The sequence below is a fragment of the Catharus ustulatus genome, chromosome 22, assembly GCF_009819885.2.
Source record: "Catharus ustulatus isolate bCatUst1 chromosome 22, bCatUst1.pri.v2, whole genome shotgun sequence".
In the NCBI taxonomy this organism is placed as follows: Eukaryota; Metazoa; Chordata; class Aves; order Passeriformes; family Turdidae; genus Catharus; species Catharus ustulatus.
This window is the reverse complement of record NC_046242.1, coordinates 8,003,253-8,018,339: the sequence shown is the minus strand read 5'-3', so window position 1 is coordinate 8,018,339 and position 15,087 is coordinate 8,003,253. Positions and strand designations below refer to the sequence as shown.

General features: G+C 49.5%; 1 protein-coding gene across 1 annotated transcript; it reads left to right on the top strand.

Annotated features, from left to right (window-relative positions):
• Nucleotides 1-2,323: 2,323 nt before the first annotated feature.
• Nucleotides 2,324-14,065, top strand: MKS1 (MKS transition zone complex subunit 1). Its single transcript, XM_033078452.2, has 17 exons — nucleotides 2,324-2,421; nucleotides 2,493-2,706; nucleotides 3,363-3,518; nucleotides 3,908-4,005; nucleotides 4,202-4,330; nucleotides 4,651-4,755; nucleotides 5,462-5,570; nucleotides 6,429-6,485; nucleotides 7,388-7,430; nucleotides 7,923-7,985; nucleotides 9,001-9,071; nucleotides 9,775-9,838; nucleotides 11,300-11,407; nucleotides 11,910-12,043; nucleotides 12,721-12,803; nucleotides 12,894-12,991; nucleotides 13,452-14,065. Exons 1-17 carry the CDS (start codon nucleotides 2,324-2,326, stop codon nucleotides 13,556-13,558), a joined length of 1,737 nt encoding a protein of 578 aa, XP_032934343.1. The 3' UTR covers nucleotides 13,559-14,065.
• The last annotated feature ends 1,022 nt before the right edge of the window (nucleotides 14,066-15,087 follow it).

Below are 15,087 nucleotides of genomic sequence, written 5' to 3'. Positions count from 1 at the left end.
CCGGGCCGGTCCCGCTGCCCATACCGGCCCCGGAGCCGGTTCCCCGAGCGCTGCTGCCGGCTCGGTTCGGTTCGGTTCGGTCCGGGGCACCGGGCAGGCGAGTGTGGGGACCCGGACCGGTCGCTGACAGACATTCCCGGCGGACGCGAGCTCCGGTGGGCGCGGCGAGTTCCGGCAGGGAATTCCCAGTTCAGTCCGGCCGGGTGCGAACTTTCAAGGACGATCTTCCTGCCTGCGCGCAGCGACTCGTATTTCAAATATTTTATTCAGTGCTAAATAACTTCCCACTTCCACGAGCAGCCACGCCTTCTCCAGGTCGATCCCGGGCTCGGCGGGACGTGCAGTGGCTGCGGGGGGAGAACGGGGCTGGGGGCAGCGGGACTTGGGGGGCAGCAGAGCCGCGGGGCTCCGCAGTGCACAGCCACCGAACCTCCAAGCGAGAGGGGTGCCCCACATCCCTCCGTGTGAGAGGGTCCCTTCAACAGGGTTTTGACAACCAGAATTTGAAGAGCCAAACTACTGATGTCACATTTGACATGATACTAAGAGTCGGACTGTCAGCATACACTGTTGCACCAGCTGGGGGACTTCAAACCTTTAAGAGTCCCTGTCAGAATGAGGAAATCTTGGGGGTCCACTGCAGTTTCTGATTGTGATATTACTTTTATTGTATAACAGCACATGAAGTCTAGTGTTGGCTCTGGATGCGTGGCATAAATTGGGAGCAATCTGGTTTTGTGAAGTGTCAGAGTGGATGAGAAGCACAATTTTCCTCAAACAAATAAACATGCATTAGGTAAGTGGGTTCGAGAGGAAAGATGTGTGCTAATGTCTTTACAAATAATGTAATGGGTGAAAATATGGGTGTTAAAGTCCTTGAAATGGGTCTTAATGTCTCAACTAAATTCAAGCAGCAGGTTTGTTGCAGAGCGCAGTTTGGCTCCTGCACAAGGTTGAACTTCTGAACTTTGGGGTAAAACAATAGGTTCAAGGGGGAATATGGGGTAGGCAGCTCGGTTAGACTGTACCTTCCTAGTACCTCAGCCAGCGGGGAAAGGAAGAGGACAACATGCGGCCCGGAGTTTAGGATAAAAGGAGGCTGCACCCTCTGAAACTCAGAGGGAGAAAATTTCATGGGTGTGTGCCCCAGTGGTCTCTCTCTCTTTACTCGAAAAAAATTGCAAGACTCTTCTGTCTCCTTTTTTGGACATAAATGTCTGGCATTGGTGGATTTTCCTGACAGGTTCATGTGTATTTTACTGTACAAAAGATGTAACTTTTTATCCCTTGGTATGCTTGGCTTGTGGAAACCAGTCTGCACCCTGCAGAGAAGAAACAATGTCTTCTTTCTTAAGAGTGTCTGTGTTTAGAGAGCCCCTAAAATTGGCAACAGCATGAGGGTACTGGTGGTGATGAAAATTGAACAAGAAGATCCAGGGACAGATTAAGAAGGGTGTAAGAAATACCCCAGGGAGGGGCAGGTTCAGGTGGCTCCTTACACTCAGGTGTGGGCCTGGAGCTCCGTTCATGGTTGCTGGAGGTCCCTCAGCATTTCTCGGGCTGTTGGTATGTTGGCTTTGTCCTGGGGCCTACTGTGGAGGGATGTGGTGGACGCCCTCACAGAGAGGCTGTGGGGACACGGAGGGATGAGGGACACCCTTCCCTGGTGGTCCTGGGAGCCCTGAGGGGCTGTGGGAACCCTCATATGGATATGGAGGATATGGAGACCTCCCTATGGAGATTGTGCAGACCCTCACACAGAGACTGGGGCAATTCCCCCAGGAGCCGTGGGAACGCTCACATGGAGGAATGTATGGGACCTTCCCTCACACTGAGGCGTGTGGGGACACCTCTCACACAGAGGGATGTATGGGAACCTCCCTCACAGGGAGGGATGTATGGGAACCTCCCTCACACAGGAGCTGTGGGACTCTCTCTCACACCGAGGGATGTGTGGGACCCTCCCTCACACTGTGGCTGTGGGACCCTCTCTCACACGGAGGGATCTGTGGGACCCTCCCTCACACAGGAACTGTGGGACCCTCTCTCACACGGAGGGATCTATGGGACCCTCCCTCACACTGTGGCTGTGGGACCCTGTCTCACATGGAGGGACACATGGGACCCTCCCTCACACTGTGGCTGTGGGACCCTCTCTCACACGGAGGGATCTGTGGGACCCTCCCTCACGCAGGGGCTCTGGGGCCGCCTCTCCGCGGAGCTCTGCGGGCTCCGTGCGCGGAGCGGGCCCGGCTGCGCGGGGCTCTCCGGCCGCGCGGGGGCGCTGCCCACCCGCGCACGCCGGCTTCCCCGGAGCGCGGCCATGGCGGGCGCGGCGCGGCGCGGGGGTAGCGCCGTGTGCCGCTCCCGGGACCCCGCCGTGTACCGCTCCCGGGACCCCGTCCGCAACCTGCGCCTACGGTGAGCGCCTGCCCGGGCCCGGCCCGCCTCGCTGGCCTGCACAGCCCTGACGCTTCGCTCCTTCCCCGCAGGGTCCGTATCCAGCGGGTCGCGTCGGCCGGGCCTCTCCTGCCGCGGGCGCCGCCGCTCGCCGGCCCCGAGCGCCCGGGCCGGGCCGACCGCACCGACGATGAGGGAGCGGGAGCGGTGCCTCTGCGGGTCACCTCTCGCACAGGCGCCCAGAGAGCTCCGGAGGACGAGGAGGAGGAGGTCGAGTTGGGGTGGCAGGAGAAGCTTTTCAGCCAGGTGGGTGCAGTGAGGGGCGGGAGGGACTTGGCGGAATGGGTCAGAGCGGAGGGGATCACTGGGGTCATCCAGTCCGACTCCCCTGCTCAGCTGGCTCCCCTGTGTCCAGCTGGCTTTGAAATGCCTCTAGGGAGGGAAACTCTGCGCCCTCCCTGGGCAGCCTGTTCAGTGTTTGGTCACCGCACAGGGTGACCACAGAGTTCTTCCTCGTCTTCAGGTGGAACTTTCTGGGCATCAGTTACTGACCGTTCCACTTGTCCCATTGCTGGTCCCCACGGAGCATCTTAAGAAAGGTGCTCCTTGATGAACTTTGTCACCCTCTGCTGAACGTGCTTCAAGAGCTTCGTGTGTCTCCTGTGCTGTCCAGAACTAGACAGGCTTAGGGGAGCTTCCTGACACCCCCTTTTCTGCACCTCACTGTGGGGTTCCTTGTTTCAGGGTGAGCAGCTGTGCCCAAGGCTTTCCAGGTGGGCATCGGTGGTGCTGCTGGCTGCCACATACCTGAGCAGCTGCACATACCTGGAGCTTGGGTCATTTGCTGGGATTCCCAAAGGGTCTTGTCTCTGGGGTGGTTTTGGAAAAAAGCTGAAAAATATTAGTGGTTTTGTCAAAGCTGGTGGAAGGCAGCTGTTGTGCTTTTACCTGTGTGCTGTCAGTTTGAGGTGGATCTGTACCTGAATGAGTCAGCCTGCCAGACTCCCCTGGACTGGCAGTACCACGAGGAGATCCAGAAACTGGAGAAGGCTGGAGGTCGGAAGAACTGTCGCATCTTCACCTACACTGACCATGACCGGTTCACCAACCTAGAGGAGGTACCAGCTCTCAGTTACTCAGTGTCTGTCAAAACTTCCAGTCCTACTGCAGAGGGAACATTTCTTGGTTCTCAGCCGAGCAGATACCCTGACTGCAGGAGAACACACTGCAGGAAAGCAGTTTTCCCAGACTTTGGGTGGGATGTCCCTGGTTCAGAGCAATGGTCAGGACAGCCACAGGGGCTTGGCTCTTTAGGAGCACTGCTCTACAGGAGGCTTGCTGGGTGGAGTGAGCTGTGTTTTGCCACCAGAACAGTGAAGGAATTCTGCAGTCATTTAGCAATTTTTCCTTGCATGTTGTGTGCATACTGTTCCCTCCTCCAAGAGGAGAGCTGTGTGTGGGTCTTAACTATATGTCCAGTTAAGCTGGTTTCTGTCTGTTCTTCCAGCTCTGCCAGAAGGTGACTGACTCGGATCATGAAGTGCCATCGTATCTGGTCGAGAGGATGGCCAATGTGAGGAGGAGAAGGCAGGACCGCAGGCCTGTGTGAGTTCAAACTCAGGCTTGGAGCTTGTTCATGCAGGATTTGTGGTGCTGGTGTCCCAGCTGTGGATCAGCCTGGGCCATGGGAGCTGGTGGTTTGTGCTGTGTCACACGTGTAATCCAGCACTGTGACTCCTCATCATGGAGGGTTTGGTGCTGCTGAGGTGAGCTCTGACTGGTGCTGTTCTGTTGTTGACAGAGAAGCAAGTTCTCTGAAGTCAAAAATCATCACCTGGGAACCTTCAGAAGAATTTATAAAGAACAATCATGTAATTAACACACCTGTCCAGACCATGTACATCATGGGGGACTTGGGACCTTATGGGAAGTAAGTAAAATCCTGAAGTAATTGTAATTTCCGAAAAGAAAATCCATCTTCCCTCCTTACTCAAAATTCCTGTTTCTTTCATTAGTTAAGAGGGGAGAATTCCAAGAGCTCAGTAACATGGGCTGCAACTTCTTTCTGCTTCTTTCTTCAGTTGGGAGGTAGCTGAGTGTATACTTCCAAAAGACTTCTAAACCAGTGTAGGAAAGTGTGTATGTGTTCCCTTCTCTACCCCCAAGTTCCTTTACCAGCTCTGCTGTTCCAGAGCACGAGAGTGTCCATGTTCTCTGTTTAGATTGTGTTTTCCTGGTGTCCTCCTTCAGGCTTGGTCACAGGGAGTATGAAAACGTGCTTTGCACAATCAAGGTGGATAGCAATGGGGTGATCACAGTGAAGCCTGACTTCAGTGGCACCAAAGGAGCCTACCGGTGAGTGGGACAGGGCTGGGGCTCCTCCTCCTGGGACTGGGGGCTGAAATGGCTGTTTCCTGGTCACCAGGAAGGGGATCAGCACTTATATTGAGAAATATTTCATTTATTTCAGAGATTTAGAAGAAAATATTATTGTGTGCTTACGCTCAGTGTCACTGTGTGTGCTGTGTGAGGCTTTAGTGCAAGTCTCCAGGGATGCAGGTTGTGGAATTGTGGAATGGTTTGGGTTGGAAGGGACCTTAAAGCCCATCTCATTCTACCCCCTGCTATGGGCAGGGACAAATTCCACTAGACCAGGCTGCTCTAAGCCCTGTCCAACCTGGCCTTGGGCACTTCCAGGGATGGGGCAGCCACAGCTGCTCTGGGCAACCTGTGCCAGGGCCTCACCACCCTCAGAGGGAAAAATTTCTTCCTAATATCCATTTAACCCTGCCCTCTGTCAGTTTGAAGCCATTCCCCTTGTTCCCTCACTACATCCCTTGTAAAATTACGTTATGAATATGGTGGACACAAGCAAGTCTTCCATTTTGAAAGAATGATGCTGGCAGGCACTTGGGAATGAGGAGAGGGCTGTGAGTGCTCCTGGTCTCAGTGCACAGGCTGGATGGAGGGAGCACTGCTGGGTCAGGAGGGCCCCATTGATATCTGTCCCTATTCTCTGCATAATGGGGGAATTTTTCCCATGTGTTTTGGGACTCTGCAGGATCGAGGTGGATGCAGAGAAGCGAGAGGTGTGGGAGTACACTATTGAGAATGCATCTGCCCAGGTGCAGCCAGAGGAGGAGGAGCGTGAGCAGCGTGTGTTCAGAGATGTGAGTACTGGCCATGGAGCATATTCACTAGTTCTGAGTGACAGAGGCAGCTCATCATGGAAATGGTGTTCTGCTGGTGTTCTGCACACCTGAAGTGACAAAATGTCACTGCCCTGAGCCTCAGCATACTCAGGGTGCTGAGAACTACAGCAAAGACTCCCTGCTTCGTCCTTTATTCCTTAAAGAGACCTTGTCTGTAGCTGTCCTGCATCTGGCTGCAGTGCTTTAGGGAGTGAAAAGTGATGAAAGAAATTACCCAACGTCTTGCCTTCCTAGTGCCACCTGCCAGTGTTTGTCCTTCCCGTTTGAGCAGTGGGAAAACCCTTTCCCTAATCTTCCTCTTGTTACCTGTATATTTATTAAATGATGTCTTGTTACCTGTAATGTCCCTGGATATTGGGATGCCATTTCACATCTCGATTTTTCTGAATTGCCTTTTTGTTTCTTGACAGATCATGGAAGTCCTTTTTGGTTTAGATTTTTATTTATGCATTTCCTTACTGGTTTTGTGGTCACCAAGGAAATCATGATTTCACTGCACTGATCTTTCCCTGGTCATTTCCTTGGAGTAGTTTGTACCTGTGTTTTTCAGATACCATATAAGATCTGATTTTTCAGAGCTTCTTTTCCCTTAAAACTGTCTTGGAGAACCAAAGCTGAAGTTCTGTGCAGTGATAGCAGTTAAGCATCTTTGTTCTATTAGATATTTATATTCTCCAAATTTGCTGTAACAACCACAAGTGCGCAAAGGCTGGTAATGATTTGGGTTTAAATTATATACAGTTTAAGTTTTGGAGTATTTAACAGCAGATATAACCAAAATGCCACTTTTTTTGTTGTTGTTGTGTGTGTTTGCAGCTGTATGGACGGCACAGGGATTACCTCAGTGGGCTCGTGGGCTCAGACTTTGAAATGGTGAGTTCCAGAGGCACAGGCAGGGACTGGAGCTCTGTCATCTCTGGGGCCTGGTGACCTGCCTCACACAGTTGCCACTTGCAGCACAGTCTCCAAAGACTGTTTTGCTCTGAAGGGGGGTTGGCAGCTTTTACCATGTGGCTTTGAGCAGAAAATTGGTTCAGAAGGGACAAGTGGCAGTGGATTTGGGGTCTGCAGAGATCCATCCTGCCTGTTCAGGGCCTGCTGAACACTGCAGTGTCTGTGAGGCTGTGTGCAGTGCCTCGAGGCCTGTGCTTGTAGCACTTTGAGAAGAAAAGAGGGTTTATGTCTTCAGGGTCAGTGATTGCTGTTAACTTCTTTAGGGTCAAACAGCACCATGTGCCACTTTGTGCATATAAACAGCCCCTCTCACAATCAGACTCACACAGTTTCCATTCTCACTGAATTATGCAACTGCAATCTTTTTTTGCTTATATACTGTTTGCCAATACAGTGAATACAAATCAATGAAATGCAATATAAAACAGTGAAAGCTATGCTTTCCAGTTTTTTGTTAGAGTGTCTGAGTGCTTCTCTCTGCTCCCTCATCCTGAGCAAATGCAGGAACATGACAGAAGCAGGACTGTGATTACTGCAAGTGACTTCACTGTGTGTTACATCAACTTTGATATCTGTAAGAGACTTGTTTACAGAACAATAATTTCCTACAGGCTGGGTTTTGAGGGATTTGGTCTCTTTAGAGCCTCTTTACAGAGGGACTGTGATAGGACAAATCAAACCTCTTCCCTGGCCAAAACCATAAATCATTCATGTCTGAAAACCCATGAAATGCGTGTGTGAGATGCTGTTGGGAAGGAACTGTTGAGGTTGCACCAGTGGTTGTTGAGCTCTTTATCTTGTTTATCTGCTAATTTTTCCAGCCTCTTCCTGGTACTCTGAGACTTTTCGTGAATGGAGAAATAGGTGAGTCCTTATTCTAAACAGTAATAGGGACAAGTGTGAGTGTGCTGGGATGGCTGAGGGTATGATCCAAGGATTCTTGAATCCCTAGATTCAAGAGGCCCTAGAATCCTTTACTTTCTTCTTCTCCTTCCTGTTTCCTGCAGACTAATCCCTTGAGAGACATTTATAGGTTGGAGGTTACAAATGCTGTAGCTGTTCTCAGAAGGCATAGATCTGAAAAAAGGAGAGCAGATTGCTGTAATCTCTATTAACTTCCCAAAGAAACCAATTAAATGTGTGAATTGCCTCATCTGGTTAGTGATGCAGGGACAGAGTTAGTCTGGAGAAGGAATCTCTGTGTGTTATCTCCTGTTATTTTGAAGACTTTTTCCAGCTTCCAGCAGTAACTGATTTTCCTGGAAGTTTTTGGTGGAGACTCTCCCAGAAATCTACAGTGAATGCGAGAAGAATTTGTGTGGAATCAAAGAGCTGAGGTTCATTCTCTCTTCTCAGTTTCAGCTCAAGGCTATGAGTATGACAACCTTTATGTGCATTTCTTCCTGGAGCTGCCTAACCGTGAGTATTCCCATTCCCAAACACATCACAGCAATTTAAGAGATGAAACAGGCTTTGGCTGGTCCATCAGACCAGCTCTGCTGGGAGTCAGCAAAAATTGATGTTGGGGCTGGGATCTAGTCAGGGGCCTTCAGAGCTAAAACGGCAGAACTCAGCTTGGGCTGGGATGTAGAAGTGGTGACCAGTCTATCCAAACTTCATTCCTTATCTTGCACAGAACAGCCTTCCTGTGCTCCCCACCACAGTGACCTTGTCTGATTTCAGTGCTTGCCATCATGTTTTGTGCTGATATTAACATATTGCATTTTGATGGATAAATAAGGCTCCCAGCACTTCCATGCATACCTGCTGCATGTATAATTCTCCTAAAGCTATAGCTCTGCCTCCCCTCTCTGGATTTATCTGTCAAGATACCACTTCTGCTACTCTGTACATTTAGATAAAGCTCTACTTTTCTCTTTACATGAGTTGGTGCTTTTCATGGACAGTTCAGGGTGTTCTAAAGGGCAGTGCCTGGAACAGGACAGAGAAAAGTCATGAGGAACAGAGAGAGCTGGAGGATGCTCAGCCTGGAGAAGAGGAAGCTTAGGGCAAACCTTTTCACTCTCTACAACTCCCTGGCAGGAGGGTGCAGCCAGGTGGGGGTCAGGCTCTGCTCCCAGACAAGTAACAGGACAAGAGGAAACAGCCTCAAGTTGCACCAAGGGAGGTCTGGGTTGGACACGAGGAAGAATTTCTCTATGGAAAGGGTGGTCAGGCACTGGAAGGAGCTGCCCAGGGCACAGGTGGAGTTCCCATCCCTGGAGATGTCCAAGGATGTGGCACTCAATGCTCTGGCCTGGTTGACAGGGTGGGGATTGTTCACAGGTTGGATTCAATGATATTGGAGGGCTTTTCCAGCCTTAGTGGTTCAGTGATTCTCTGAATGTCATCAGGGACTGGCATTCTGCTTTGAGCTGCTCTGGTTTGTGAGTTTGGCCTCACCCCAAGCCTTCATCTTTTCCTGTCCCCCCAGAGTGGTCGAGCTCCCCGTTCCAGCAGCTCTCAGGAGTGACACAGACCTGTGCCACCAAGACAGTGGGCTGGGTAAGGACACTTTCAGACCTACAGAGCAGTATGAACAGGCAGTCTCTGGAGTGAAACGTGTAATAAACTACAGACATTCAGCAAAGGTCCTGAGCTGAGGGCTCCTTTCAAGACTAGAGCATGGCATTTTTTCAAGGGGCCACTGTCTCCAAATAAAACCAAACCCAAGCATTTTCTAGAACCTTGCTTTTTTATTCATTCTTGCTGGCTGATTGCCTTTGGAGCTTTGATTTTTGTTTTCTCCAATGCTCTGAGGTAAACAAGCATTGTTCCAGCTTGCCTGGGGCAGGAATGTGCAGAGTCTCTACATTGACTTAGAATGTAATCATGTTTTTAATATATTTTATATGTTTTCATATTACAAAAATAATTATCATACAACATTTCTGTAATACCACTGTTTGAGGTACTGTGCTTGGCTGTGAAGTTTGAGGCTGCCCTGTAGTTATGCAATTGATTGAGTTTTCATTTGAGGTGTGTCACTCCCCTTTTCCATTATTTTCAACATTGACATGGCACTAGGGAATGTATGCAGGTTCATCCTGCAGTCATGTGTTTGTTAGTGGGATGTAATTGATTTTTTTGGGTAGCATCACCTGCTTTCTACCATTAGTTCCTTTCTCCCAGCTCTCTATGCCCTCTGCAATGCTGGTGCTGAATTCTCTTGTCCAGGAATCTGATCTCTGCCCTGTTCTTTTTCTAGGATAAGGTGGCATACTTCTGCTACCCCTTCACTGTGGAGATGTTTTACACCCAAGAAGATGAAGGTGTGTTTCCTTGTTACTCTCAAATCCTTTGGTCCCACTGTAGCCATCATGCTTTCTTTCCTGTTGGAGATGAAAGGACAGAGGGAAATGTTTCTGGTTTAACAAAATTCACCCTGCCACCACACAGCTCCTGGACACATCCTGTGTTTGCCCAGGAATCCATTAGCATTTTTATGGATTCATTGATGTTGCCCTGTTTCCAGGCTGTAGGCAGCTTTATCCAGTTGGAAAACTACTTGGATCCTGGCTTGTCTCTTTAAACATGGCGTGCAGAGCTGTGTTGCTGTTCCTGGCGTGCTGCACAGAGCCCTGGGATGCTGCAGCTAGAGAACCAGCCAGCTTTTTTATACACAACTAAAGCTCTGTGCTGAGTCTTACATTTGTAGACGTGCTCAGTGACCTGTATAATCCCTGGATAGTTCATGTCACTTTGAAACTTCAGCTCTATTTTAAGCTGGGCTTCTCTGCTGTCTGTTCCTGCTGCTTCCTCACCAATCCTATTGCTCTGTGGATACAATTGCTGGGGACAGCTCTGTGGCATGCCTTGCCACTTGAATCCAGTGTACACTTTAGATCTGGGTATTCAACCAACACTAATGAATTTTCAGACTAGAAGGAACACAGTGAGTTTGTTTCACTGTGGAAAAAAAGAAATACTTGGAGAGATGTAGGAGAATTCAAGTTAATATTCCCCCAATAGCAGTGGGAAAAGTCAGAGATAAACAGGTTCTGTGCGTTGGCTTCAGATCATTCACAAAACTGCTCAAAAATAATTGACAGCCCAGTCTAGACTAGCTCTTAAAGAATTTTCCCTAATTTTTTTCATCAATAATTCTATTATCAGCCTCAAATCTGAGGGTTCATCTTTTACAGGGGAAACTAATCAACCATAAATCTTTGTTAGTCATTGTAGAAGAAATACAGAAAGGACTGTGGTGGGTGTTGGAGTGTGTCCAGAGAGGGAGCAGAACTGAGGGAGGGTCTGGAGCACAAGGAATAGCTGAGGGAGCTGGGCAGACTCAACCTGGAGAAAAAGAGGCTCATGGAGGACCTTTTCACTCTCTGCAATTCCCTGACAGGAGGATGGAGCCAGCTGGGGGTTGGGCTCTACTCCCAGAGAACAAGGGGCAGGAAAAGAGGAAACCTCAAGTTCAGGCTGGACACTAGGAGGGATTTCTTCACATGATGGGTATCAGTCACTAAAAGGGGCTGCCCAGGGAGGTGATGGAGTCCCCATGTCTGGAGGTATCCAAGGAATGACTGGAGGTGGCACTTAGTGCTCTAGTCTGGGTGACAAGGTGGGGATTGGTCATAGGATGGACTTGATGATCTTGGAGGTCTTTTCCAAGCTAAATGGTTCTCTGATTCTTTGGCTTCCTACTAGTGGAGTTGGGTATTTAGCATTCTTCTTCTCAGTGATAGTCTCCTTCTCAAAGCTGTGACCTGCTCCCCATTTTGCAGACAGTCTCCCTCAGTGGCCTGTTCTCTACTTTGAGGTCCTATCCCTGGATTTCTGGCAGAGGTATCGTGTGGAAGGATATGGGTCCTTGGTGCTGCCAGCATGTCCAGGTAAAGCATCCTGGGGACGTTGTGTTAACTGGGAGGATGAGTTGAGTGGTCCTCTTGGGAAGTGATTCAGCCACTCCCAGGGATCTGGTTTACACAAAAGAGCAGTCAGCTGTCTGGGATGCAGCAAAGAAGGATGTGAGGTGCATCTTGATCCTGTCCTTGATCCTTTGATACTGCCATCACAACATCTGGTGTGATAAAGCTCTGGGGTGATGCTGTATCCATCTTTACAATGGCAGTAGCCCTCTGTGTCCCACGAGGGACCTGGGAGTGGCCCCCTGTGTGTTATGAGGAGATGCTGCTGTTGGGCAGAGGGTACTTTCAGCATTGGCTGTGTGACTCAATGGGAACATGCTTTTAGAACATTTCTGATTATGTGCAGTGTTTCCATTTCTAGACAGCTCTGGGTTGGGTCAGCAGGTATCCACCTGTCTTTGCTGTCCTCTGTGTCTGAATAAATCACATGTCACAGAAGCTTAGCTGTCCTCTTGTCCTGGGCCAGGTGTCCACATGCTCACCATCCCTACCTGGCGTCCTGTGGAGCTGGGAACTGTTGCTGAAATGAGGAGATTTTTCATTGGGGGATCTCCTGAGCTGGAGGACTTAACCTACATCCGGACACCATCGACCTTCAAGGTGGGCTCAGCTGCAGAGTAGCCTCTTGCCAGGAAATGGTACATTTTTCTCTTGGGTTCAGGTGTCCATGGTCAGCCTGGACCAGATTTGAACAAGGATGAGCTGCTGTTCCTGTTTCTCTCACTAAACAAATGTCTCCTCTGTGAGTCTTGTGATCCTGAGCAGAGGAATGAGCAAACACTGAGGCAGAGCTGTGCCTTCTGGGGGGATGAGCAGCTTAGAGAAGTAGGGAAGCATGGACCAAAGCCTTGGCTTACCCCTGCCTATAAAGTGTTTGTCAGGTCAGCATTTGGTACTAGCTGTGGACTTCTGGGTTTCTGTGAGGAATTTGGGCAGGAAGAGCTTCCTGAAGCAAGAAGCTGATAGGTGTGAGACAGGTAGAAACTTCATGTTCTTCAGAAAGTTGCAGAGGTGGCTGCTGATGTAATGAGCAGGGTGATGTTAGTGGCGGCTTTATGTGGGAACAAGTCCTGATGCAGTTGTTGAAACCCCGCCCCAGAACTGCACTGCACTGTCAGCTTGAAGTGTTTAGATCCTGCCCTCAGCACAGCCTGGAACCATGTGCTCTTCGTTCTGACCTTGCAGGGAAGGGGAGATTGTGTCCACAGGAGCCTGTGCTCTGGTGGAACACGTTTGTTTTCACTGTGGGGTTACTCTAACCTGTGCCATCCCTGCAGGGAAAGCGCTTGAGCCGCTTTGGTTTCCGGACAGAGACCACAGGGAGCGTCACATTCCGGCTCTATTGCCTGCAGCAGTCCAAGTGAGTGCAGCAAAGGGAGTATGAGCTCCACAAACTCCATCTCCTGTGCTGCTTTTGGCAGCCCTGACCTGCTGGTGTGCTTCTGTGCAGAGCCTTTCTGGAGAACAGTGCCCTGAGGCAGCGCATGCAGAGTGTACTGGACCGACTAGGAGGCTTCAGCCAGCAGAGCTCTGTCTACAATGTTTTGGGTAGGGCCTTCAGTGTCATTCTCTCTTGGTGAGCTTTTTCCCCCTTCTTTCAGTGTGGGCTGGATATTTCAGGATAATCCATTACTGTAGAAGTAATTCTCCTCCCTGTGAGCTCTCAGAGTCCCTGGCAGAGTTTAAATGTTCTGCTCTGAGCTGGAAACTTCAGGAGGCATCAGCTCTGAGCAGGCAGGAGGGATAACCACTGTGTGAGGGCACAGCCTGGACTGGGATGCCCACTCTTGCCTGGCACTGGGCAGATCTGGTGGCACTAAGGCACAGGCTCTGTCTGTTCCATTGTGTATAGAAATCAGAGAGCAGCACCAGGGGCTTTGGTGGTGTAACCTATGCATAGGAAGTGGGATCCTGCACCAGGAGAGATGATGTTCACTAAACAGACACATTCCTCCCCTTCCCTGGGGCTGTCTCATGCATTCTGGCCTGTGTCACCTCTGTGTTGTAGAGGCTTTCCAGCGGGCACGGCGCCGGATGCAGGAAGCGCGGGAGAGTCTTCCCCAGGACCTCATCAACACTTCTGCCTCTACTGTGCTGCAGCCACTAGAGCCATGAGCATCACCTCTGCTGCTTGGAGCACTTGGAACCCTCCCTCCAACACAAGCTCCCACCCCTCTGCAGAGGAGTCCCAGTGCTGGTGCCTGGAAGCTTCAGAAGTCCTTCCTTTGTTGTTTAATTTGGATGAGGGAGGGAACTTGTAACACCTCCAGACCCAGAATTTGCATTTCCACAAGTATCAGTGGAAGGAGCCCTGTTTTTCAAGGCCCTTTGTCAGCAGGCTCTAACAATACAGTCAGTTTTTCACATTTCTTCCGAAATACTGACATGGAACCTGTGAACCCTGTAATACCTTTTCAGGGATTGAAAAGGAAATAATGAGAAAAATTTACATGACTTGGTAAATGTAGTTTTCTTCTTAGAGAAGAGGGTGATGTTGAAAGTAAAGTCATGGAGGCTGTTTGTGATTAATGGAGTTATTCTCAAGATAACTTCTTGAGAAATGCTGATTATTGTTGTTAGCTGTTGTGTACAGAGCAATCAATAGTAAAATGAATCCATCCACCTCTATCTTAAGCCTGATTTATTTCTAGAGAGAGAGCTCTCTGCCACATGTAATATATTAAATTAAAGCAAAGGAAGACAGATGGAAAACTGGACAAAAGGGTTACATTCTGCATTTTCTTGTGTGTGCCCTAAGGTCTGACTCTGCAGTGGTGAGCAGGAAGTTTCTTTGTTCAGGAATACAGCTGAAAACACACCTTACCCTTAGTTCACCACAGAGCTTTAGCTGGGGCTGGAAGGTTTGCAGACAGTGAGAGCAGTTGATAACATTTGCACAGCAGCTGAACTTTGAACTGTTCAAGCTGTTCATTTGAGGTTGATGTTTGTTGGTGGCTCATTGTTGCATCTCTGATTGCAGAACACTGTGGTGCTTCCTGGGAAGGCTTGTGTTTACCCACTCTTTACCCTGTTTCTTCTGTTCTTTTCTCATTTTCCCCTATTTTTATTTCTGTCTCAAGTTCAGAGGAACATAGCTCCCTGCAGACTGACAATGCTGTACTGGTTTGTGCATGAGTCACATTTCCATGTGTTTTCTGTTCCAAAGGATGGGGAAAAAAATCTCAAGTTCAGACCATGCAGGTTTGAATGTGTCTGTGAATTTAGGATTCAGAGGCAGGATATGGGATATGAATTGGCCATCCTTCTTTTGCTCTGCATGTTCCTCCTTCACAGAGAACAAGACTCATGCTTGCAGCCATGTGTGTGGTTGTTAGAACATCCCCTTATTCCCTGGTGCTCCTTTGTTTTCCTCACTCCCTTCTTGCTGTTTTGAGGTTTGCCCAGTCTTCAATGAGAAAACAAACTCCAAAAAGGAGTCAACAACTCTCAGAGTTTGTTCTTGACATTTGCTGTAATTCCTACATCTGTCTGGCAGCTTGAATCTATTTGGCAATTTCAATTATAAGGGGACTTTTGTTCACCTTCCTTGCCTGTTGCCCCTCACTTTGATGGAGGAGGCGACCAGGGTTGGAAGGGTGGCTGTACAGCTGGGTGGTGTCCCTGGTGCTGATGTGATGACTCCA